Raw genomic sequence first — 24789 nt, forward strand, 5'->3', positions numbered from 1 at the left:
GGGGTCCTGGGGACAAGCAGAAGAGTGCGCAGACAAGTTCAGATTTTTATTCAACCCTTACTCCTGTTCCCCAGGACGATTAGAAGCACTGGGACCTTCTGGACGCTGCTCTCCAACTCAGCCCTGATCTTGGCAACGCAGGTTTGAGAAGCCTCCAACTGAACTCCCAATTTCCTCCAAGATCTTCGGACTCTAGGCCCAGCCAGGGGGCAGGCCAGCGCCTGCAGTATCCCCAGGCCGCTCATTGGCCCAAAGGAAGAATAGTGACTCAGAGGCGAGAGTGCTCCCACCGAGCCAAAGCTGACGCCAAAAGCTCGGCAGTATGCACCTGCCATTACCTGCAGCAGCTTTGAAAACAAAAGAGTTAGAAAATGTCAAGGTGATCACAGTTTAAACATAACTGTAGGCGATGCTGCTGCAATCTGGCAGAATGAACTTTGGCTCAGACCTGAGGTGTTTCACTGGAAATTCAGATCAATAGAACATTGAGCTACCGTTAATCGAAGCTGTAGATCCCTACGGCTGTTTTAGGACACAAACCATCTTTTTGAATTGTCCTTAATTCCGAGCAAGTTTGTAACACCAGAACAGCTGTGTTGGCAGCTTGTAATTATTTTTGGTGTAAATCAATTGTTATTGAATTTGACTAAGTCTGTAGCGCCGAAAGTGCCATAAAAATGTCACCAAGAACTGTTGATATTTGGAAGGTAGAAACTTCTTAGGTTTTCCCACTGAGCAGAGGTCGCTGGGGATCAGAGAGGCAAATGTAAAACTTTGTTTTTCCTCATTTAAAGGGGCACTGTCACCTTGCATGTTGCTTACACAACAGTTGTTGCCCCCCAAAAGTAGGTCACTGCACTTTGAGCTATTTTGACTTGATAAGCCGCTGTACAAATGCACGTATTATGTTTGGATAGATACATCAGCAACCTGATGATGTCACCATTTCAGCCTTTGCATCTGCTGCCACAAATTTATGGTGGAAGAATTACTGACATGTTTGGTAATGCATAGAGGCTGTCTAGAATTTTCAGAATTTTCTCAAGAGTTCAGGAAGGCCCTATGCTAAAGTTTTGAGAGTGTGAGTGGACAGTCCATGTTGGTGGACCTCCCTTAACATGTACTGTACTGTATCCATCACAAACACCACCTACTTCCACCTCCGTTACACCGCCTGCCTCTCCCCCCGACCTCAGCCCACCTAACACTGAAACGCTCATTCATGTTGCTGTCACCCCCAGAATTGATTACTTTAATGCTCTCCTGGTGGTCCACCCATCCTCCACCCTCCTTAAACATCAGCTCATCCAAAACTCTGCTTCCTCTATCCAATCCCACATCAAGTTCCACTCACCCATTGGCCCTGTCCTTGTGGACCTACATTGACTCCCAGTCCACCAATGCCTCAAGTTTAAAATCCTCATCCTCGTGTTTAAATCCCCTCACAGTCTCATCCCTCCCTATCTCTGTAACACTCTCCCGCACCTTCTGTGTAATTTCCTTCCTAAACACACACATCTCTCTACCTCCCTCCTTTAAGACCCTCCTTCGAACCCATCTCATTGACCAAGCTTTTGGTCAGCCCTCCGAATCTCTTCTTCTTTAACCCTGCACCAATTTTTTTTGTTGAATATGTTAAAGGAGCTAGATAAATGCAAATAGTTGTAGCCATAGTAGTATGATGTAGATTGTGTGCATTTATTCCCTTCATAGATCTGACGTGCTCTTCAGATGGGACACACAGGTCCTGGGGTACAGGGCACATTTTAGCCTCCTGCCCCAAACCAAGGATCAAAGAGGGAAGGAGTTAAAACTCTGTGTGCACTTACATTTTAATAGTTTTATAGATATATATATATTTAATCATTGTTATCGGGGGGTTGGGGGTGATCGATCAAGACAGGGGTCGATCAAGCGACCGGGATAAGGGATGATTAGGTCATCGGGATGGGGGGGAGGGGGGGTGTCGGTCAGGCAATCGGGGAGGGGGGGGAGGGGGGGAGGGGGAAGTGGCGTCTGGCGACAGCCCGTGGTTTTAATGTGGAGCCGGGAGGAGCACTTCTGCTCCTACTGGCTCCAGATTCAGGTAAGTACATTTTAACAAATCTACCTCTTGTGGTGGCCTCCATCGCTCCCTTTAAGGACTGCTGGTCAGGTCGCATGTGGACCTGGGGCCGGCTGCATTCAGGACAATTTTGCACAGGGGGGGCCTCAAACAGGCATTTGGCTCCTATTTGCCTTTTGCAGGCGTGGGCCCTGGACGCCTTTTTTTTTTGCGTACATCAATATGGCGGACGGCGCTCTTCCTGCCCGCCATATTGGAAACTTCGCCGTCCGTTTAGCACCTGAAAAACAGGCACGGTGCCATCAAATTTCTCGGCCGATTTGTTGATTTTAGTATTTGTTGATTTTCTGGCAGGCGTTCCTGCAATGATCCCTGGGATTTCCATCCCAAAGTTGTGTTCAATTCCTCTCAATCTGCAAATGAGGACATTATGCTTGCAGAACCCTGAAAGATAATTTATTTGTACATTTTAGGCCGGGTTGTCAAAACAGATCAAATAAGCCAACTCATCCATGGTCACTGAAGTGTGCAGAGTACACGGAGATACAAAAGTGGTGGAATTAGATGCCACGTGACTCTGCCTTGCAGCAGAGAGGCATAATTAAGGTTGAGTTTTAATAAAGTTATGAACAAAACAGGAAGTCTATGCCCCAGAGAGTTGGTGAAATGACCCAGTAACCTGCAATTAATAACTTAAATGTTGCAGTTAGATTTTATCTTTCTTTTCTAAAATCTATTCTTAATGAAAGGGGGATTGTCAAAGCTTCTGCTCCTCCCCCCACATTTGTTCAGTGAATAACAGCCCCGCATGGAGTTGCCAACTTCAGCTGGACGTATTCGTGGAGGTTTGATCACGTGACATCTGATCACACGCCTTGAGCATATGGGACTTGCCTGCAGTTTGCAATTGTGATTACAATTTACAGCGTAAAGGGTGGGCCCCCTGTACTGGAGTGTCTTTGCTCGCGGTTTTGTGCGAGATGTTCGGAGAATCGGGAGACCACCCGTGTGCTGGCGGAGGAAGCACTCCGGCGTGAACCGCAGGCGCAAAAAAAAAAATGACGGGCTGACTGACTGTCCCTTCTGCCTTCACGGTCTCTTTCCCGGCACTTAGCACACAGCAGCACGGTTAAACAGGAAGGTCCGTGCTTGTCGAATCACTGGTGCAAACTCTCCTCCTAGCACCCCCTGACATTTTCACTACCTAACATTGCCCGTGAGCAGCGGTGAGTGGACGGGACTTAAATTGCAGGGCAAGAGAAAAATACTGACAACAATGATTTTGAAAAAGAGCAAAAATATACTACAGGGACTTGGAAATTTCCAAATTGTAGTATCCTTTTAAATACAGTGACTTCCTTTTATAAGCTCCCAACTGGATGCCTGACTGGCACGTTGCTACCCTCAGTGACAGCACTGACGACAACTCATTTCTGTTGACGTGTAGTTAAAATTGGTTCAGTTAGTCCAGACTGTGCGTGTCTGCGAGAATTGTACTTTCCCTTTTTTATTTATTTGCTTATTACCTTTATAAAACCCCAACCCCCCTCCATGCCAGTATAGAATGACAGAGTCTGCCCCAGCCTATCTTAATAGGACTGCCTTCCCCTATGCCTGTATGAGGGGACAATATCTGCTCCCAGCCCCTTTTCTGATGCAGCTTCTGAGCTACAACTGTGAGCAAAGCCACTGATTATCCACATAAAAATGGACAGATTGCAGAATCTGAACTCCCAAACCACCAGTAATAAAGCCAGAAAATGTGCAATAAAAACGGAATTTAATCTATTTACTCAGCATACACCAACGGGCCTAATTATGAACAGGCAGAATCTCAGAATACGATCCCAAAACTCCAGTAAAAATCCACATAATAAAATCAGGATTTGTTTTATTCAGCAATGATGTACTTGTGGCCCGGACTATAAGTACAAAAGTGGCCCAGGACACGTTGGAGGCCAGTTTTGCTACCATTTTGTGCGTCATACATCTGACCTCCATTTGGGAGTTGTTCACTGGAAGCTCCCTAAACATACAGGAGCCCACCACATTAGTACAGGAATTGGTTTTATGGAGCCCTCGGTTTTTTTTTATTAGCCTGGTTGTACTGCCAGCCTGGGGTCTGAAGTGCACAGAGCAGCAGCAAAAACCCATCAACCAGCTCACTCTGTACCTTGGAGCTGTCTGCTCAGGAGCTGAAATGACACTGCCTGAAGCAGGCATTGTCCTCTCAGATGGGCATGGGAGGGAGAGAGGGGGCAAAAAAATGTAGGAAGCAGATAAATAAAAGGAGGAGGGGAGAAAAATTACTCTTGTCCACACATAATCCAGACTGCACGTATTTTAGCTACACATCAGCAGAAATTAGATTAGAGCTGGCACGGGCTCGATGGGCCGAATGGCTTTCTTCTGTGCTGTTATGATTCTATGATTATTATTGACACCACTGGAGGTAGCCACCAGCACTTTATAGTCAGGCTTCCCACTAGGCCTATAAAAAGGAAGGCCCTGGATTTAAAGGCACTGTATGACACTTGTAATATATTTTCGGTCTTTTCTTAATTCACTTGGTTGGTTTTACCATGGCAACTAATGGTAGTGTTTGAAACAACTCCCTGAGACTGACAGATGCTGTGGGGACTGAGTGCACTAAAGTCTAATTTTTCCGTTGCAGGTGGCCTGATGGAAAGAAAAAACGGAAGAACAGTCAGTCCTCAATGAAATCCACCAGCATGTCAGGTATTGTCACACTCTCGAGAAGGTTCCGAAAGTCACAGTAAACTCCCCACAATGAGCAGTAAGGCAGGAAATTACTGGTTGTAATAAGGGAATAACATTCCCAGAGCAGTCGAGAGACTGAGAATGATCCAGTTTTGTATAAGGAAGCAACTTAGAATCATAGAAAATTTATGGCACAGAAGGAGCCCATTCGGCCCATCGTGTCCATGCCGGCCGAAAATGAGCCACCCAGCCTAATCCCACTTTCCAGCACTTGGTCCACAGCCTTGTAGGTCGTGGCACTTCAGGTGCACATCCGGGTACCTTTTAAATGAGTTGAGGGTTTCTGCCTCTGCCACCCCTCTCAGGCAGTGAGTTCCAGACCCCCACCACCCTCTGGGTGAAAACATTTTTCCTCAGCTTCTTTGACACCAACCTCACGGCACAAATCAACCAGCCCGTTTCAGGCAAACGCGGTTACAAATGAGCAGCTCGCCTGATTTTTGGCTTGGATTCTTCCAAGTAAATCCCAACTCAAATGGGAAGGAAAGCCTGCAGGGAGAGCAGATGAGACGTTAAACCAAGGCCCCATCTGCCTGGTCAGGTGGACTTTAAAGATCCCATGGCACTATTTCAAGAAGAGTCGTGAGTACTCTCAGTTTCTCTTTCAACCAACACCACCAAAAGCTGATTAATTGTTCATTCATTTCATTGCTGTTAATGGGACCTTGTTGCTTGCAAAATTGCTGCTGTGTTTGCCTACATGATAACAGCCATACACTTCAAAATAATCCATTGTGTGTGAAGCACTCCTGGAGGTTTTCAAGAGATATGATCATGCACTATATAACTGAAAGTCTTTCTTTTCATGTTTTATTCAAAAAAAACCCTCATAGATATTGACAAAAACTATATTCAGAATAATACTGAGCAATGTTTTTCTTAAACATTAGGTCTTTACCTCCAGAGGGAACCCACCAGGTCAGTGGGAAAGCAGAGGGAACCCATCAGGTCAATGGGAAAGCAGAGGGAACCCATCAGGTCAGTGGGAAAGCAGAGGGAACACATCAGGTCAATGGGAAAGCAGAGGGAACCCACCAGGTCAATGGGAAAGCAGAGGGAACCCACCAGGTCGATGGGAAAGCAGAGGGAACCCACCAGGTCAATGGGAAAGCAGAGGGAACCCACCAGGTCAATGGGAAAGCAGAGGGAACCCACCGGGTCAATGGGAAAGCAGAGGGAACCCACCAGGTCAATGGGAAAGCAGAGGGAACCCATCAGGACAATGGGAAAGCAGGGGGAACCCACCAGGTCGATGGGAAAGCAGAGGGAATCCACCAGGTCAGTGGGAAAGCAGAGGGAATCCACCAGGTCAGTGGGAAAGCAGAGGGAACCCACCAGGTCAGTGGGAAAGCTTCCCAAGAGCAATGGCTTCCTCAAACATTGATCAGCCTGAGAGCCAGTCTGAAGCCGCCTGGCAGCTCATGGGCTCCTCACTGAAAGGCAAGGTTCATGCTACCAGCCAGGAGATGATTATATATATTATATACTTTTAAAGTACCAAGTACCAAGCTTCTGTTTTTCACTATTTGATAATTATAAGATCTCTTACTATAATTATTGTGTTTGATGCGTTGCCACATCTGTGTTGCCCTCCTTATTCCCACTGGGCCCTTCCACCAGTCATGCTATGGTTTGATGTAGTCTGTTCCAAATATTCATTCATCCTGTTCTTTGGAACAGTTTGTACCAAAAGAGAGGAGCAGCATATGTTAGCAATAAAATCAAACGTGTGGATCTTGAACACTCCTTTTCAGCGAGGAGCCCACAAGCTGTCAGAACAAGGTTTTTACCATTAAATCAATGAATGAATTGAAGGGACAATCAATTTTTGTGGTTTCTTCATCTCTTGGGTTACCAAATGAAAGCCAGCACGGATTTGTTAAAGGCTAATTGTGTTTGACTAACTTGATTGAGTTCTTTGCTGAAGTAACGGAGAGGATTGATGAGGGTAGTGAGGTTGATATGTATGTGGACTTTCAAAAAGCGTTTGATAAAGTACCACATAATAGACTTATTAGCAAAATTGAAGCCCATGGGATTAAAGGGGCAGTGGTTGCATGGATATGAAATTGGCTAAGGGACAGAAAACTGGGAGTAGTGTTGAAAGGTTGTTTTTCAGACTGGAGGGAGGTATACAGTGGTGTCCCCCAGGGGTGGGTGTTAAGACCTCTGCTTTTTTTGATATATATTAATGACCTGGACTTGGGTATAAAGTACATAATTTCAAAGTTTGCAGCTAATTCGAAACTCGGAAATGTAGTAAGCAGTGAGGAGGATAGTAACAGACTGCAGGAGGACATAGACAGACTGCTGAAATTTAACGCAGAGAAGTGTGAAGTGATTCGTTTTGGAAGGAAGAATGAGGAGAGGCAGTATAAACTAAATGGTACAATTTTAAAGGGGTGGGGGGGGCAGGAACAGTGAGACCTGGGGGCTTACGTACACAAATTTACGAAGGTGGCAGGACAAGTTGAGAAGGCATACAGGATCCTTGTCTTTATTAATTGAGGCATAGAGTACAAAAGCAAGGAAGTTATACTAAACCTTTATAAAACACTCGTTAGGCCCCAGCTGGAGTATTGTGTTCAATTCTGGGCACCACACTTTAGGAAGGATGTCAAGGCCTCGGAGAGGGTGCAAAGGAGATTTATTAGAATGGGACCCCAGGGATGCGGGACTTCAGTTATGTGGAGAGATTAGAGAATTTGGGATTGTTCTCCTTAAAGCAGAGAAGGTTGAGAGGAGATTTGATAGATGTGTTCAAAATCATGAAGGGTTTTGATAGATTAAATAAGGAGAAACTGTTTCCAGTGGCAGAAGACTCGGTAACCAGAGGACACAGATTTAAAGTAATTGGCAAAAGAACCAGAGGGGAGATGAGGGGAAAAAATCTACTCAGCGAGTTGTTATGATCTGGAATGCACTGCTTGAAAGGGTGATGGAAGCAGATTCAATCATAACTTTTAAAAGGGAATTGGATAAATACTTGCGGCAAAAGATTTGCAGGGCTACGGGGAAAGAGCAGGGGCATGGGGCTAATTGGATAGCTGTTCCAAAGAGCCGACACAGGCACGATAGGCCAAATGGCCTCCTTCTGTGCTGTATCATTCAATGATTCCTTGATTTTTGGAGTGTTGTTTGCAAAGTTGAAGCAGGTCTGTTTTCACAAGTATAGACAAAAAAAATAAAGGTTTGATGAATCCCCTCAAGTAATCCTACTTCAGTGAGCATAGTATGACCCCTGGTACAGACCGACAGGACAGAATTCAACTGTGGCCAAGTGTGTGTGTGAGGCAGAGGGGGGGGGGCGTGGGGGAGAGGGTGGGGTGGGGGGCGGGCGACAGTGGGGAACTCAGGCAAGCTCATCCTGTTCTCACCTGATGTCCATACAACACACGTTTCAGCAGGGTCACTGAATAGCACTCAGCTGCAGGAATCTGAACTGATTATTGTCCCCTCCCCTAGCCCAGAAATACTGACACCAATCTTCTCAAAAAGGATCTTATCATAATCCTCAGAATCAAACTGTTCCATGAGGTATTGCTTATATAATTCATTCTGTAAATTTCTAATGCAATATTGGTTAATGGGTGATAATCAATTAAAATGATTGGCCTTTTTCCCTTGAGGACTGGACCCTGGAGACATTGTGAAGTTGTCTTTGGCTTTAGCTTCTTGGCTGATTCTCCATGGCTTTCTCGCAGGTAAGTCCAGGGGTTTGGAGCTATTTTACCTGCTAAGATGGCGTTGTGTTTAACCTGGCCTGTACCTCTAAGCCAATTCCTTTGGGGAACTGCTCTAAATAAGCATATGCTGAGGTCAATTAGAGTCTAATTGCGAGAAGTTCCTCTGGATTGGCAGGTGCTTGTAAATCCCCGGCTCTTCCCTTTTAGGGAGCGGCCAGAAAAAACCAGCAGGAAATTACTGGCTCACTTACTCTTGTTATACTTTTTTTCACATATTGTTCAGCTGTAATTTGCTGATTTATGAATGATATTTCAGCCAATCAGGTGCAAACATCATATGCACACATGTATGAAGTGACACTTTCACGTATGTTATTTTGTAGTGTGACGGACACAGGAACGTACTTCTTGCAAGTGTCACACTTACTTCCTGTGACACTTTCCCCATCACAGTGTATCCCCCAACACAGATTGGTCATTCACTTCCCTGATATTTGTGGGACGTTAGTGCCGCATTTACTAAAATAACAGTCACTGCGCTTCACAGTAGTTCACTGGTTAGGCCTCAGCTAGAGCATCGTGTCCGATTCTGGGCACCACGCTTTAGAAAGGACGTCAAGGCCTTGGAGAGGGTGCAGAGGAGCTTTGCTAGAACGGTACCGGGGATGAGAGGTTTCAATTATGCGGAGAGACTGGAGAAGCTGGGATTGTTCTCCTTGGAGCGGAGAAGGTTACAGGGAAATTTAATAAAGGCATTCAAAATTTTGAGGGATTTTGATGGTGCAGATAGGGAGAAACTGTTTCCACTGGCAGGAGGGTCGGTAACCAGAGGATGCAAATTTAAAATAATTGGCAAAAAAGCCAGGGGGGAGATGAGGAGAATTTTATTTATTCAGTGAGTTGTTATGGTCTGGAATGCGCCGCCTGAAAGGGTAATGGAAACAGATTCAGTAGTAACTTTCAAAAGGAAATTAGATTTCTACTTAAAAAGAAAAAATTTACAGAGCTATGGGAAAAGAGCAGAGGAGTGGGACTAATTGGATAGCTCCTCCAAAGAGCCAGCACAGGCACGATAGGCCGAATGGCCTCCTTCTGTGCTGTATCGTTCTATGATTGTACGTGAAGCTCTTTGATACATTTTGACAATGTGACCAGTCATTATCTAAAGGCAAGTGTTATTTATTAGATTTAATTTTATAGAATTGTTTCTCTAAGCACTGTAAATAACAGATGTGGCATTTTTGTGACTAGCTTAGAACTGAACAGTGGCACTTTTCATTTAATTCCTGATTGATAAGTCCTGTAGGGTTTGTTTCGAAAATATTGTTTTGAAGAGCGCAGATAACACAGCAGTTTTTTTGCGACTATCCGTGTGTATCAGTGCATCTCATTATCATTCATGGCAGATTCCCTTTGTGTGAGGAGCTTGACAGGATTGTGGAGATTGAAGCAGTACAAATTCACCAAAGAGAATTTCTGACGTCTGACTTGGGGTTTCATCTTCCCTGCCTCTATTTTGTTTGGCAATTATCAGAGAAAAATCAGAGCTGCTAATTTGTATGGAGCTGAGCATTCATGGGAATGGGTCTTAAGTATATTAATTGATGGTGGGGTCCACAAGCAGCTCACTGTGAAACACGTGAACCAATCCCCTTAGATAGAAGGTATTGCTCCTCATCATCCTCCTTGTGCTGAAGTTAATTTTCATGCCACCTGCACCTTAAAACCTCCCTGAGGTCTTCCCTGCCTCCTGCAATCTCTCAGGCTTTCAAAACACAAACTTGGTGCCACTATTTCCTGATTTACCCCCTTCCTCTTTCATTCTTTTCAAGGTGTTAGCTGTGGCTCAGTGGGCAGCACTCTTGTCTCTTAAGTCAGGTGGTCATGGGTTCAAGTCCCACTCCAGAGACTTAAGCACAAAATCTAGGCTGACCCTCCCAGTGTTGTACTGAGGGAATGCTGCACTGTCCATGGTGTCGACTTTCAGATGAGATGTTAAACTGCAACCCTATTTGCCCTCTCAGGTGGATATAGAAGTTCCCTTGGCACTATTTTGGAGAAGAGTAGGGGAATTCTCCCAGGTGCCTTGCCCAATATTTATGTCTCAACTGACATCACTAAAACAGATTATCTGTTCATTTATCTCATTGCTGTTTGTGGGACCTCGCTGTGTGCAAATTGGCTGCTGCATTTCCTACATTATAACAGTGACTACACTTCAGAACAGTACTTCATTGGCTGTAAAATGCTTTGGGACATCCTGAGGTCAGCTGCCTAGGCCCTAAGCTCTGGAATTCCCTCCCTCAACCTCTCTGCCTCTCTCTCCTCCTGTAAGAAGCTCCTTAAAACCTTTCTCTTTGACCTCACCTGTCCTAATATCTCCTTATGTGGCTCAATGTCAAATTTTGTTTGATAATACTCTTGTGAAACCCCCTGGGATGTTTTACTACGTTAAAAGCACTATATAAATGCGAGTTGTTGTTGAGGTCGTGAAAGGCGCTATATAAATGCAAATCTTTCTTTCTTTTAAGCCCTGGTGGTGGGCTTTGCTGTTTACCTCGCTGTCTCAATAGAAATTGCAAGAGATTTAGATCATCGCCCTGTTCTGTTTTTAGCTTTTGATTTTTTTTTTCACATAGGCTTGTATATTTCATTACATGCTTGTCTACTTTGCTCACATGGTGTTTGAGTTTGCCAGTGGGGTAGCACTGGGTATTTAAGGGATTGAAACAATGGTTGGCTGCGGCCCTAGGGGGTTAGTCAGGTTAAACTGTGGAAGATGTCGATCAGCAATTGGATAGTTGTGCTTGAATGCATTTTGTAAAACATCATTGGAGATTTTGAAGAAATGGTTGGTTATTGTGTAACAGAAAAGACATGCATGCCTATTTTTAAAACTGAAAATGCCTTTCAGTGTTCAAAGCATGAACATGCAAAGAAGCTCAAGTCACGTTGCAAACAACATAGCGCCTACTTGGTCCAAAAACCCAACTTGCTCCGTGGAGCAGGTGCTCTGAATTAGCCATTTAACCACAAAATCAAGTTACCTCAGGGGAGCGGAGCGAACTCAGACATGGGTCAGTTCTTAACTCTCACCTCTAAGTCAGAAGGTTGTGGGTTTAAGTCCCACAACAAGACATAAGCACGTAATCTAGGCAGACACTTACGTGCAGTACTGAGGGAGTGCTGCATTGGTGGAGGTGTCATTTTCCAGCTGAGATGTTCAACTGGAGCCTCGTCTGCCTGCTCAGATGGGTGTAAAAAGTCCCATGACCCCACTCGAAGAAGAGTAGAGAGTTCTCCTGGTGTCCTGGCCAATACTCTTCCTTTACCCTACGCCGCCAGATACTATTATCTGATCACCATTTGCATTTTGTGGGACTTTGCTATTTGCAAATTGGCTGCCATATTTGCATACATAACAACCATCACTGCACTTCTAAAGGGTTGGCTGTAAAATGACCCGGGGGCATGGTGAGGGGCTATATAAATGCACGGGGTGGGGGGACGGAAGGAGGATAGCAGGGAGGGTAGAAGGGAGAGGAAAGAAAGAGGAGGAGAAGGGGAGAGAGGTTGGAGAGGGTAGCAGGGGAGAGGGAGACATGGAGCGAATTTTATACGCATACAACATATTTCAAAAAGGCATGCAGAGATATATATGAAGCATCAAATATTCATTTTAATTTCACATCTATGGTATTCTCTGTTACAATTTGTTTAAAAATAATTAAGAAAATATAAAAATATTTTCCTGATGGATAACTGCACCACTATGTTCTACTGTTGAGGCACACAGATCAGGAAGGTTCTCCGTTGAAGTATTGGCCTGTGCTGGGTTAACTGATCAGGACTAGGAGCAGGAAAATTGTCCTCAGGATTAGGCAGTGCAAAGATCAGCCAGGATTCCCTGCTTCTGACTGTGATGCAGTGGCCTCTGCTGGGGACTACGTGCATGAGCAAGGACTGGATCCCTCCCCAGTTCACCGTCTGGGCTCAGCCTTGCAGCATGGTTACCTGGGCAAAATACCAGACGGCTGCTAGCACCCATGAAACTGCAACTGAGCTGGAGTCTGCACCTTCAGTGAAGGAGGGAGAAAAAAAATGTCAATACTTCGTGCTCCTGCTTCTCATTTTTATAAATCAACACTTCAATTAGCCTTTGTGTTACATTGCAAAAATGTGTTGTGTTCTTGGAAAATTATTGAGGAAATGCTTACACGTAGCCAGTGTTATTTATGACTCAGTCTGGCAAATGCTACTAACTTCCAGTCCCGTTGGCACTGTATTCAGTTTTTAATAAGACAGTTTCATGTTCATTTTTATGCATCCCTGATGAAGGGGCATCTGGTGATTTAATTGCCCAGCACAAAATCGGCTCAAATGGGCTAGATTTTCTACTCATTCATGGTCAATGGGTGGAATATTTAGGACCATCAGTGTGGTTTCTATGTGATTGTAACTTATACACTGGGTATTATGGTACCCGAAAGTAGTGCTCCAATACATAATGATGAACTACTGACCTGAGTGGAAATGTACATGAATGTGGTCTGGTATTTGTATCGTAACAACAATCCATAGCAACCACAAGCATTTGATTTAATCGCGGGACTCTCATTGCCTTTGCAGAAGTGGGTCGTGCATTCTTTTGAACCGACAAGCAACATCATGCTGCTAATAGTTTGAAGCGTTCCCCGGTATAAATAGATCGCACTCTTGCAGCCTGCGTGCTATTTGTTGACCCAGTGGGTGTGATGAGATGCGAACGGGTCGTACTAGAGAGTGAGTCACCTCTATTTTTACGTTTCAACTTGGTGTGAAAGTGCTTTTGGAGGCCTGGGGGACTCATTTGAAATATTGGCAGCAGTTATTTTAATAATTATTGTTCAAAACTAAATTCAAGTTGCTAAACGTGTAAATCAATTGTGTGTTTGTTTCAACTAGTAAGCTCCCCGCCATGAGCCAGCAACTTTGTCCATTGAGTCTTTGAGCCACACCAGAAAGGTCCCAGGTTCAGTCCGTGGTCCATGCTGATTTAACTGATCCCAGTCAGCGTGCTGGTAAGGGCACTGTAATTGGTGGCACCGCTGCTGGGTTAGGCAGGGGAAAAATGGGCCTGGATTCCCAGTCCCGCTTGCTATCCGTCAACCCCTTGCTGTAGCTGCACACGTGTGACTGTCAAGTGATTGATTGAACGATCAGGCTTGTCTGCGAAGCCCCCCGCAGTCAAATAACCCGCCGACACTCACGGCCAACGCCCACGCGTGAATAATAGTCATTTGGGCAAAGAAACAAAAGCGCAATCAACACACGCTGGAAAACATCAGGAGACCAGAAAATTGTCAAGGAGAAAAAAGAATCACCGCATAAATTGTACGGAAATGTCGTGATACTGAACAAAATATCAAAGAAACAAAAATAAGAAGTTGGTTAAACGATGCCATCCTTCCTGTCAAGGATTGGGGACAACAAACTTAGGATGTAATATAATATTTTGGAAGATTGTTTCATTGGTTTTGCAAAGCTTGCTTCAGGAGATTAAAACATAATCAGGGATGAGAATAGGCCATCTGACCATTTGAAGCTCATTCCTCCAGTAGCCGTTGCAGCATCCAGCTGCATGGTGAACCTCCCTAATATCCTCCCTGGCCGATTATTCCAAATATTTATCACCCTTTGGACCGTCACGGACTCAGAGGAATTGGGTAAAATGCGGGAAAGAACGGATTTTGCCTGCTCTGTGGAAGGAATGGGCTACATGGACCACTAGGGCATTTCTCATCCGACAGATGTTCTTTCTTTTGCATCGGTTGGATAGTTGCCGAGGTCAAATCGGAAATTCTTTTAAAGAGCCAGAGGCGAGATGAGGAGAAATTTTTTTACGCAGCGAGTTATTCTGATCAGGAATGCACTGCCTGAAAGGGCGGTGGAAGCAGATTTAATAATAACTTTCAATGGGGAATTGGATAAATACTTGAAAGGGAAAAAATTGCAGGGCCATGGAGAAAGAGCAGGGGAATGGGACTAATTGGATGGCTCTTTCAAAGAGCCGGCACAGGCACAATGGGCCGAATGGCCTCCTTCTCGCTGTATCATTCTATGATTCTAATTTGAACCCTGGCCCTGATGTTTGGCTGTCACAAGGCAGTTAACGTTCCACAGTTTTTGATGGTTTCTGAAACCGTCAGTGAAACCCAGACTAGTAATTCATCCTTCGACAGGTATATAATATTTATTAATAAAGCAAAATACTGCAGATGCTGGAAATTTGGAATAAAAATAGAAAATGCTGGAAATACTCAGCAGGTCGGGCAGCATCTGTGGAGAGAGAAACAGAGTTAACGTTTCAGGTAAATGACCTTTCGTCGTTATATATATTATTTATCAGGCTTTTAAAATTAAACTCGTTTTCTTAGGCGCAAAGGCACTAGTAGGCACGGCTTAAATGTTTTTAAATATTTAATTTACTGAGAAACTCACCAGCGTACACCAGTGAGAGTGGTAAATGCTACAGTATAGTTTTTTAGAGTCATTCTCAGTGATTTTAAACAGTTGGAGAACTGGACACGCATGTTAAAAATGCTTATTGTTTCTAATAAACCCAATAATAAAACTGCACCAGGTTACCACACTTAAATATTTCTTAACAACATCAATGAATATTTTTTATTGCAAAAAAACCACTTATGCTCTTTTAAGCTCCTGGATTGCGTTGATCAATGGAAGATTTTACGTTTATGATTTCTTAATGCATTTTTTTTCGTTCATGGGATGTGGGCGTCGCTGGCAAGGCCAGCATTTATTGCCCATCCCTAATTGCCCTCAAGGGCAATTAGGGATGGGCAATAAATGCTGGCCTCGCCAGCGACGCCCACATCCCATGAACAAATTTTTAAAAATCACAAACATAAAATCTTCCATTGATCATTTTAGCGGAAACTCGCAAGAAAAACCCAGCCAGTGCAATTTGCACCCAAATGCTGATTGTGCCCAAAGAGGAAATTCAGGGCCTTAATGTTGAGGCTGGGTGGCAGAAATAGGGAAATGTTCCATTTCTCGTCATGGGCATCCATCAGCTCCATTACAGCAATAATCCACCAAAAAATGTCAAAATATGTTAGTGTGAAGACTCTTCCATTTGAGTTCGATGCAGGAAAGGCTCCTTTTAATGAAAACCCTGCCCCCGGTTTTCACCCTGGGGAGGAAGTGACTGCAGTATTTATGCTGCTATTTTATTTTATTCCTCTCTGGAATTCTGCTGCGCCAAGCGGAAAATATGGCAGGAATCCACGCCAGTTTCCACATCACACTTGTGAGACAGCGCAAAGCATTGCTTCAGGCTGCTGGATAGACCCAGGCCAAGGCTGCCTAGTTAAAAGCAGAATTCAGCCCCGTAGAGGGACGAAATGGCAGAGATCAAGAAGGAGGAGAGAGAAATCCATCCTGAGAGAATTCAGCAGAGTTAAATAATTGAAGCCGGTTCAGTGGAGAAAGAAATCGTGACAGAAAAGGAGAGAAGAGCACAGAAAATTAAGCAGCAAGGAACAGTAAAGATACTTAAGTTCTTCAGCGAATAACCTCAGAACCTTTGGAGTCCACTACATCGTGGGAGTCACAGAATACACACATGGCGACTTGTTGTAGTACATCCTGTAGATGGTACACACTGCAGCCACGCTGGTGGTGGTGGAGGGAGTGGATGTTTAAGGTGGTGGATGGGCTGCCAATCAAGCGACTGCTTTGTCCTGGTTGGCGTTGAGCTTCTTGAGTGTTGTTGCATCTGCACCTATCCGGGCAAGTGGAGTGTATTCCATCACACTCCTGACATGCCTTGTAGGTGGTGGAGAAGCTTAGGGGAGTGAGGAGGTGAGTCACTCGCCGCAGAATACCCAGTCTCTGACCTGCTCTAGTAGCCACGGCATTTATGTGGCTGGTCCAGTTGAGTTTCTGGTCAATGGTGACCCCCAGGATGATGATGGAGGGGGCATTCGACGATGGTAATGCCACTGAATGTCAAGGGAAGGTGGTTAGACTCTCTCTTATTGGAGATGGTCATTGTCTGGCACTTGTGTAGCACAAATGTTACTTACCACTTAAGAGAAAGTAAGCTGTGAGGAGGACACAAAGAGTCTGCAAAGTGATGTAGACAGGTTAAGTGAGTGGGCAAGAAGGTGGCAGATGGAGTATAATGTGGGAAAATGTGAGGTTATTCACTTTGGTAGGAAGAATAGAAAAGCAGAATATTTTTTAAATGGTGAGAAACTATTAAATGTTGGTGTTCTGAGAGATCTGGGTGTCCTCGTACAAGAAACATAGGAAGTTAGCATGCAGATACAGCAGGCAATTAGGAAGGCAAATGGCATGTTGGCCTTTATTGCAAGGGTTTGGAGTACAAGAGTAAGGAAGTCTTGCTACAATTGTACAGTGCTTTGGTGAGACCACACCCGGAGTACTGTGTACAGTTTTGGTCTCTTTATCTAAGGAAGGATATTATTGCCTTAGAGGTGGTCCAACAAAGATTCACTAGATTGATTCCTGGAATGAGAGGGTTGTCCTATGATGAGAGATTTAGTAAAATGTGCCTATACTCTCTGGCGTTTAGAAGAATGAGAGGTGACCTCATTGAAACATATAAGATTCTGAGAGGGCTTGACAGGGTAGATGCTGAGAGATTGTTTCCCTTGGCTGGAGATTCTAGAACTAGGGGGCATAGTCTCAGGATAAGGGGTCGGCCATTTAAGACTGAGATGAGGAGGAATTTCTTCACTCAGAGAGTTGTGAATCATTGGAATTTTCTACCCCAAAGGGCTGTAGATGCTGAGTCGTTGAGTATATTCAAGGCTGAGATAGATAGATTTTTGGACTCTAGGGGAATCAAGGGAAATGGGGATCGGATGGGAAAGTGGAGTTGAGGTCAAAGATCAGCCATGGTCTTATTAAATGGCCATGCAAGCCGGAGGAGCTGTGTGGCCTACTCCTGCTCCTATTTCTTTCTTATGTTCTTAGCTCAAGCCTGGATGTTGTCCAGGTCTTGCTGCATGTGGGCATTGACTGCTTCATTATCTGAGGTAAAGCGAATGGAACTGAACACTGTGCAATGATCAGTGAACAGCTCCACATGATAGAAGCAAGGTCATTGATGAAGCAGCTGAAGATGATTAGGCCTAGGATGCTGCCTTGAGAAACTCCAGCGATGTCTTGGGTCTGAGATAATTGACTTCCAACAACCACAGCCATCTTCCTTTGTGCTCGGTATGACTTCAGCCACTGAGGAGTTTTCCCCCTGATACTTATTGACTTAATTTTACTAGGGCTCCTTGTGCCTCACTTGGTTGAATGCTACCTTGATATTAAGTGCAGTCACTCTCACCTCACCTTTGGAATTCAGCTCGTGTCCACATTTGGACCAAGGCTGTTATGCGCTCCTGGCGGAACCCAAACTGAGTACTGGTGAGCAAGTTTTTGATAAGTGCCGTTGGAAAGAGTTGTCAACAGTGCTATCAATCAGTTTGCGGATGATTGAGAGTAGGCTGATAGGGTAATAATTGGCTGGATTGGATTTGTCCAGCTTTTTGTGGACAGGACATACCTGGGCAATTTTCCACATTGTCAGGTAGATACCAGTGTTGTAGCTATAGTAGAACAGCTTGGTTACAGGTGTGGCTGGTTCTGGAGCATAGGTCTTCATACATGGTGCGATACAGAATACACACTGTGATACAGAGTACATGGTGCGATACAGAATACACACTGTGATACAGAGTACATGGTGCGATACAGAATACACACTGTGATACAGAGTACATGGTGCGATACAGAATACACACTGTGATACAGAATACATGGTGCGATACAGAATACACACTGTGATACAGAATACATGGTGTGATACAGAATACACACTGTGATACAGAATACATGGTGTGATACAGAATACACACTGTGATACAGAATACATGGTGCGATACAGAATACACACTGTGATACAGAATACATGGTGCGATACAGAATACACACTGTGATATAGAGTACATGGTGCGATACAGAATACACACTGTGATACAGAGTACATGGTGCGATACAGAATACACACTGTGATACAGAGTACATGGTGCGATACAGAATACACACTGTGATACAGAGTACATGGTGCGATACAGAATACACACTGTGATACAGAATACATGGTGCGATACAGAATACACACTGTGATACAGAATACATGGTGTGATACAGAATACACACTGTGATACAGAATACATGGTGTGATACAGAATACACACTGTGATACAGAATACATGGTGCGATACAGAATACACACTGTGATACAGAATACATGGTGCGATACAGAATACACACTGTGATATAGAGTACATGGTGCGATACAGAATACACACTGTGATACAGAGTACATGGTGCGATACAGAATACACACTGTGATACAGAGTACATGGTGCGATACAGAATACAAACTGTGATACTGAATACATGAGGCGATATAGAATACATGGAGCAATACAGAATACACACTGTAATACAGAATATACGGTGCGATACAGAATATACACTGTGATACAGAATACACGGTGTGATACAGAACACACACTGTGATACAGAATACATGGTGTGATACAAAATACACACTATTTGTCATTGACCAGAAACTTCACTGGACCAGCCACATAAATACTGTGGCTACAACAGCAGGTCAGAGGCTGGGTATTCTGCGGCGAGTGACTCACCTCCTGACTCTCCAAAGCCTTTCCACCATCTACAAGGCACAAATCAGGAGTGCGATGGAATACTCTCCACTTGCCTGGATGAGTGCAGCTCCAACAACACTCAAGAAGCTCAACACCATCCAGGACAAAGCAGCCCGCTTGATTGGCACCACATCCACCACCCTAAACATTCACTCCCTTCACCACCGGTGCACAGTGGCTGCAGTGTGTACCATCCACAGGATGCACTGCAGCAACTCGCCAAGGCTTCTTCAACAGCACCTCCCAAACCCGCGACCTCTACCACCTAGAAAGACAAGGGCAGCAGGCACATGGGAACAACACCACCTGCACGTTCCCCTCCAAGTCACACACCATCCCGACTTGGAAATATATCGCCGTTCCTTCATCATCGTTGGGTCAAAATCCTGGAACTCCCTTCCTAACAGCACTGTGGGAGAACCTTCACCACACGGACTGCAACGGTTCAAGAAGGCGGCTCACCACCACGTTCTCAAGGGCAATTAGGGATGGGCAATAAATGCCGGCCTTGCCAGCGACGCCCACATCCCATGAACAAAAAAAAATACAGAATACACGGTGCGATGCAGAATACACACTGTGATACAGAATATATGGAGCGATACAGAATACAGTTAAGGCCCAGGAGTTAAAATCTCCTGTGCCTCACATTGCCAAGGTCGGGACGGTTTGCCCCTTGTCCGCACGACCGCCATCCCGAGTTAAAATCGGGGCTTATGTTTTTTGTGCTTCTCTCCTTACGACAGTAAGTAATGCTGGATTGTGGCTGTGATGCCTGCACCCCCCGACAGTTGAATAGTCTGCTGACGTTCACGCTCTTTGGGTTCACACATGAAGATTTGGGCGAGAATCAAGGGCAAGGCACTCATGGAACTGTACCCCAAGCAGGAATCAAGAGAGGAAAGGAGAAAATCCGAGGTGTAGCGAGGAGAGGGAATTAAAAGACGTGGTGAAATGAAAAAAAGCCAAAGCCGCATCGGTAACACATGGGCTGGAGTGCGTTCCAATGCAGTAACACATTGAGGGATTGAGATGGTGCCATAAACCACATGAGCAAAGGTTGAGGTTTAATGCTGCTTTTGGGAGGTCTCTTTTGGGAAACGTTTCCTCTGTGCAGCAAAATTGTAAGTGCGTTCTTTATAAACACGTGTGCCATCCTGGTGCACACAGGAAAAAGATCTGTCCCCTACTTTTTACTGGTCGTAGATGTCATCTTGATCAGCATGCTTCTGTGAGTAATGGTGCCATAAACAGCAACAACTTGCATTTATATTGTGCCTTTAACATAGTAAAACGTCCCAAGGCGCTTCACAGGAGCGATTATCAAACAAAATTTGACACCGAGCCACATGAGGAAATATTAGGGTAGGTGACAAATAGCTTGGTAAAAGAGGTAGGTTTCAAGGAAATGTGATGTGAACATGTGATTTGAATTGAGGCTCATTTTAATGCCAGTTACAGTGGAATGATGCGCCCTGCGTAGATCAAATGGCAAAATCCACAGGCGCAGACAATTTTATTCGTTTTCGTTTCCTATTGTACTCAGCGGGTTGGTCGAGCTGGCCTGCTATATTGTTTTACAAACCAGCTTGCAGGATACTGCAAAAAAAAAAACCCAGCAAATGCTGAAACGAAAACAGAAAGAAAAGCTGGAAACGCTCAGCATCTCTGGAGCGAGCAGGCTTGGCCACCGGAGCGAGCAGGCTTGGCCACCGGAGCGAGCAGGCTTGGCCACCGGAGCGAGCAGGCTTGGCCACCGGAGCGAGCAGGCTTGGCCACCGGAGCGAGCAGGCTTGGCCACTGTTTCCGGCCAGAATGAAAGATAAAGTCACCTTTTAATAGAATCAAAGAAAAGGGAAGGATAAGGGGAAAAAAATCTTGGGGCCAAAATTCCTGGATCCCGGCTCTGTCGCCAGATGTGCACCAGGGTGGGACTTCCGGTCACTGTTGAATCCATCCCAAATCCTGGAACCAGGGTCAGTAGCGTAAAAGGGGCAAGAGCTCCTGCACCATTTATAGTGCCTCGTGTACGTCCACCCCACCTGTGGCCAGGACAGTCAGAGTAGCCCTATAGGGGGTGAGCTATGGCAGCTAAACATGTTGTCCTTTTCCCCAATGGCAATTGATTTCTCTGATTCATTGATTTGCCACTGGGAAAACCGGCATCAGACCCCCCCCCCCCCCATCGCAGTAATGGTACATTAAATACCCCGGCTTCAGGGGGGCGTTCTTTAGGGTGGCTGTAGTAAAGGCAGAACTGGCAGGATTTCCAAGAGCGGACGATGTTCCCGCCAGTCGCGCCTCTTTAGATGCCGTCAGGATGGAAGGGGCAGGGGCTTCAGTCATCCCTCCTTTTGGAGTTTCAGGGGGCAGAGACCTGGCAGAACCAGATCCACCGTCTACCTGCCGGGTTTGTGACCTCCTTGCCACCTCCTAGGCCAAGGAAGTTTCATCACCCTCATCTGGGGGGAGGGGGGGGGGTATCTGATCTGAAAGCACTTTAAAACTATCTTGTTTTGATTAGTTTAAATTGTCTTCTTGTGTTTTATTGTGCCTTTGTATACATGCTCTTGTCTTGGCGGTGGCTCAGTTGGTAGCACTCTCGCCTCTGAGTTAGAAGGTTGTGGGTCACAGTCCCAGTATACAGAGACTTGAGCACAAAAATCTAGGCTGACGCTCCCAGTGCAGTACTGATGCAGCCTAGCCTTTGCACAATCGGAGGTGCTGTCTTTTGGATGAGACGTTAAACTGAGGCCCTGCTTGCCCTCTCAGGTGGGCGTAAAAGATCCCACGGCACCATTTCGAGGAAGACCTGGGGAATTCTCCCCGGATGTCCTGGCTGATATTTACTCCTCAACCAGCATCACTAAAAACAGATTATCTGGTCATTATCTCATTGCTGTTTGTGGGACCTTGCTGTGCACAAATTGGCTACAACAGTGACTGTACTTCATTTGGGACGTCCTGAGGTCGTGAAAGGCGCTAAAGAAATGCAAGCTCTTTCTTTGGCAACAGGACCTCGTGTTAAACAAACCCTGGCAGCTAAATGGACCGTCCTGTGTGAATACATTACGGTTTTCTAGAATTCATCTAAGGGTTTTAAGAAATTTATGTGTGTCAGGTCCAATTATTGACGGTGCAACATCACCAAGCACTTCCAGCAGTTGTCCATATTCTACACTTGTACCTACCCCTCCCTCCATCCAGTAGTTTGGCTCTGTTTCTCATCTCTTTCACTGAAGGAAGATATTTTGAGATATATGATTATTATGGGGGGGGGGGGTAGAGAAAAATGAGGAATACACGGGGAGAAATATAAACAGCACTGTAAAGTGTAGATTAGCAGCCATTTTGAGCATCAATTCAGCACTTAACCCAACTGTTAGACAGATTTGTTTGGAGTTGGGGGCAATGGCTTGGTAAAAATTATTAATTAAAAGCATATTCTAAATGATCTGTACAACTGCCATGCTATTGTATAAAAGTCATTGGATAGTGAAATGGTTTTTCCATTGGGAGTTTGCTTTGTGTGTTCCATGTTTTCTTTCTGTTCGTAGGGCCGGACCCTAATTGCCTGACTGATGATGGTGACTTTACTTCATCCATCACTGGGCTGTACAGTTAGGGGCAATTTCCTTTAATTACACAGCAAGTAGCCATTTACCATCTGTCACTTCATGCCCAGACAGCCTGAATCATTGAAAACTTGTTAGCATTCGTGATTTTCTCTTATTATCTTAAAATATTGTACTTTTGTGGCCTCCAGTATGTCATTCTATCAGGGAAGCAAGCAGGTATATTGCCTTGTGGATCAACAGTCAGGAGAGGCTTTCTGATTTAATGCCATCATTTATCTCTCACACCCCCAGTGTTGCATTCACATTAAAATCCCCGAGCAAAGAAAACATTAGTTAATTAAGTTTTACTGAATTACAGGTGCAATAGAACATAAACTGCATCTCAAGATAATGGAAAAATATCAATGACTAACATGAGAGAGACTGATTGACTGACTTACCTTGTCGTCACCAGCTTGTAATGTGGCAGTGCTGATCTCCGTTTCTATTATCAACAGTGTCCAAAGGTAGTACTTGTGATAAAGTGATAAGCACTATGCACAATCCCTGCAGCCTCCTTAGCTCCCCCTACACCCTATCATGTATTCGTCATTTTATCCACTTGGTTTACAAATTTCTTCATCGCCTCACTGCACTTGATCTCTACAACCTCTTCCAACCCCACGTCCCAGCTTGCTCCTCCGATCTCCAAACTAGCTACTTTGTGTCCTCCCCTCCCTTTGCCTTCATACTCCTGCACTCTGGAATTCTCCGCCTAAGTCCCTCCACCTTGTTGCATCTCCAGCCAGTTTCAAAAGCTTCCTCTTCAATCACCTTTGTCCCTTAATGGGGAGTGGGGATGTTAGATTATTCCTGTGGTAAGCATAACCTAAAAGGCAGAAGTGAGTAGCAAATAGTGTCCTGCTTTGTGCTAGCATCATTTTGCACTAAATTTAGTGCAGTGAGCAATCTTATCCGCAGAGTGCTGGAACGCACATGGGGTCAGATTGTAGGAAGCCGAGCATTCCCACTTGTGCATTAGTACAATTTTCCCCAAGTTTTTAAAAAATTCATTCTCAGGATGTAGAAGTCGTTGACTAGGCCGGCATTTATTGCCCATCGATAGTTGCACTGAACTCTTCTGAATAATTTCCTCTTCATTATCCAACAAAGTTTCATGCATCATATTGCAAAGAGCCAGAGATTGATGGACCTATGCATGATTTAATTGACTGAAAACTCCATATCATTTCTTTTTTCCAGCCAGTGAAAATTCATCTTATCAGATAGTGCACAGATTCCATGAAAATGTGATCAATTGTGTTCTCTTGGTGGTTTTTTCCCCCTCTCCAACACAAATGAAAAAAGCCCACTGTGAGATATGTGACCACTGACGAGATGTCCAGTTTCTACATAAACTCTGGATGCCTAATCTACAGCAGTGTATAAGTAAATTATTTTAAATTTATTTTGCTGGTTCATAGAATCATACAATACTTACAGCACCGAAGGAAGCCATTCGGCCCATCGAGCACGTGCCGGCTCTTTGTAAGAGCAATCCACTTAGTCCCATTCCCCCACTCTTCCCCCGTGGCCCTGCAACTTTTTTCCCTTCAAATATTTATCCATTTCCTTTTCGAAAGCCACGATTGAATCTGCTTCCACCACTTTTCAGGCAGCGCATTCCAGATCATAACTCCTGGCTGCGTAAAAAAGGTATTCGTCATGCCACCTTTGGTTATTTTGCCAATCACCTTAAATCTGTGTCCTCTGGTTCTCGACCCTTCCGCCAATGAAAAGAGTTTCTCTTTATTTACTTTATCTAAACCCTTCATGATTTTGAACATTTCTATCAAATCTCCTTTCAACCTCCTCTGCTCTAAGGAGAACAACCCCAGCTTCTCCAGTCTCTCCACGTAACTGAAGTCTCCCATCCT

At 44.7% G+C, this 24789-nt stretch overlaps 1 protein-coding gene across 3 annotated transcripts in view; it reads left to right on the top strand.

Moving 5' to 3' along the window:
* Nucleotides 1-24789, top strand: part of LOC137299885 (thyroid hormone receptor alpha) — a 256341-nt gene that overhangs the window by 198748 nt on the left and 32804 nt on the right. For 2 of the 3 annotated variants that reach the window (XM_067968857.1, XM_067968858.1), the window contains exon 4: nucleotides 4740-4804. In XM_067968857.1, coding sequence (XP_067824958.1) covers nucleotides 4740-4804 — 65 coding nt within the window. Of the gene's footprint in view, nucleotides 1-4739; nucleotides 4805-8479; nucleotides 8551-24789 lie in introns of those variants that run through there. The other variant, XM_067968859.1, reaches the window with a different exon arrangement.

Source organism: Heptranchias perlo, chromosome 30 (assembly GCF_035084215.1).
Source record: "Heptranchias perlo isolate sHepPer1 chromosome 30, sHepPer1.hap1, whole genome shotgun sequence".
In the NCBI taxonomy this organism is placed as follows: Eukaryota; Metazoa; Chordata; class Chondrichthyes; order Hexanchiformes; family Hexanchidae; genus Heptranchias; species Heptranchias perlo.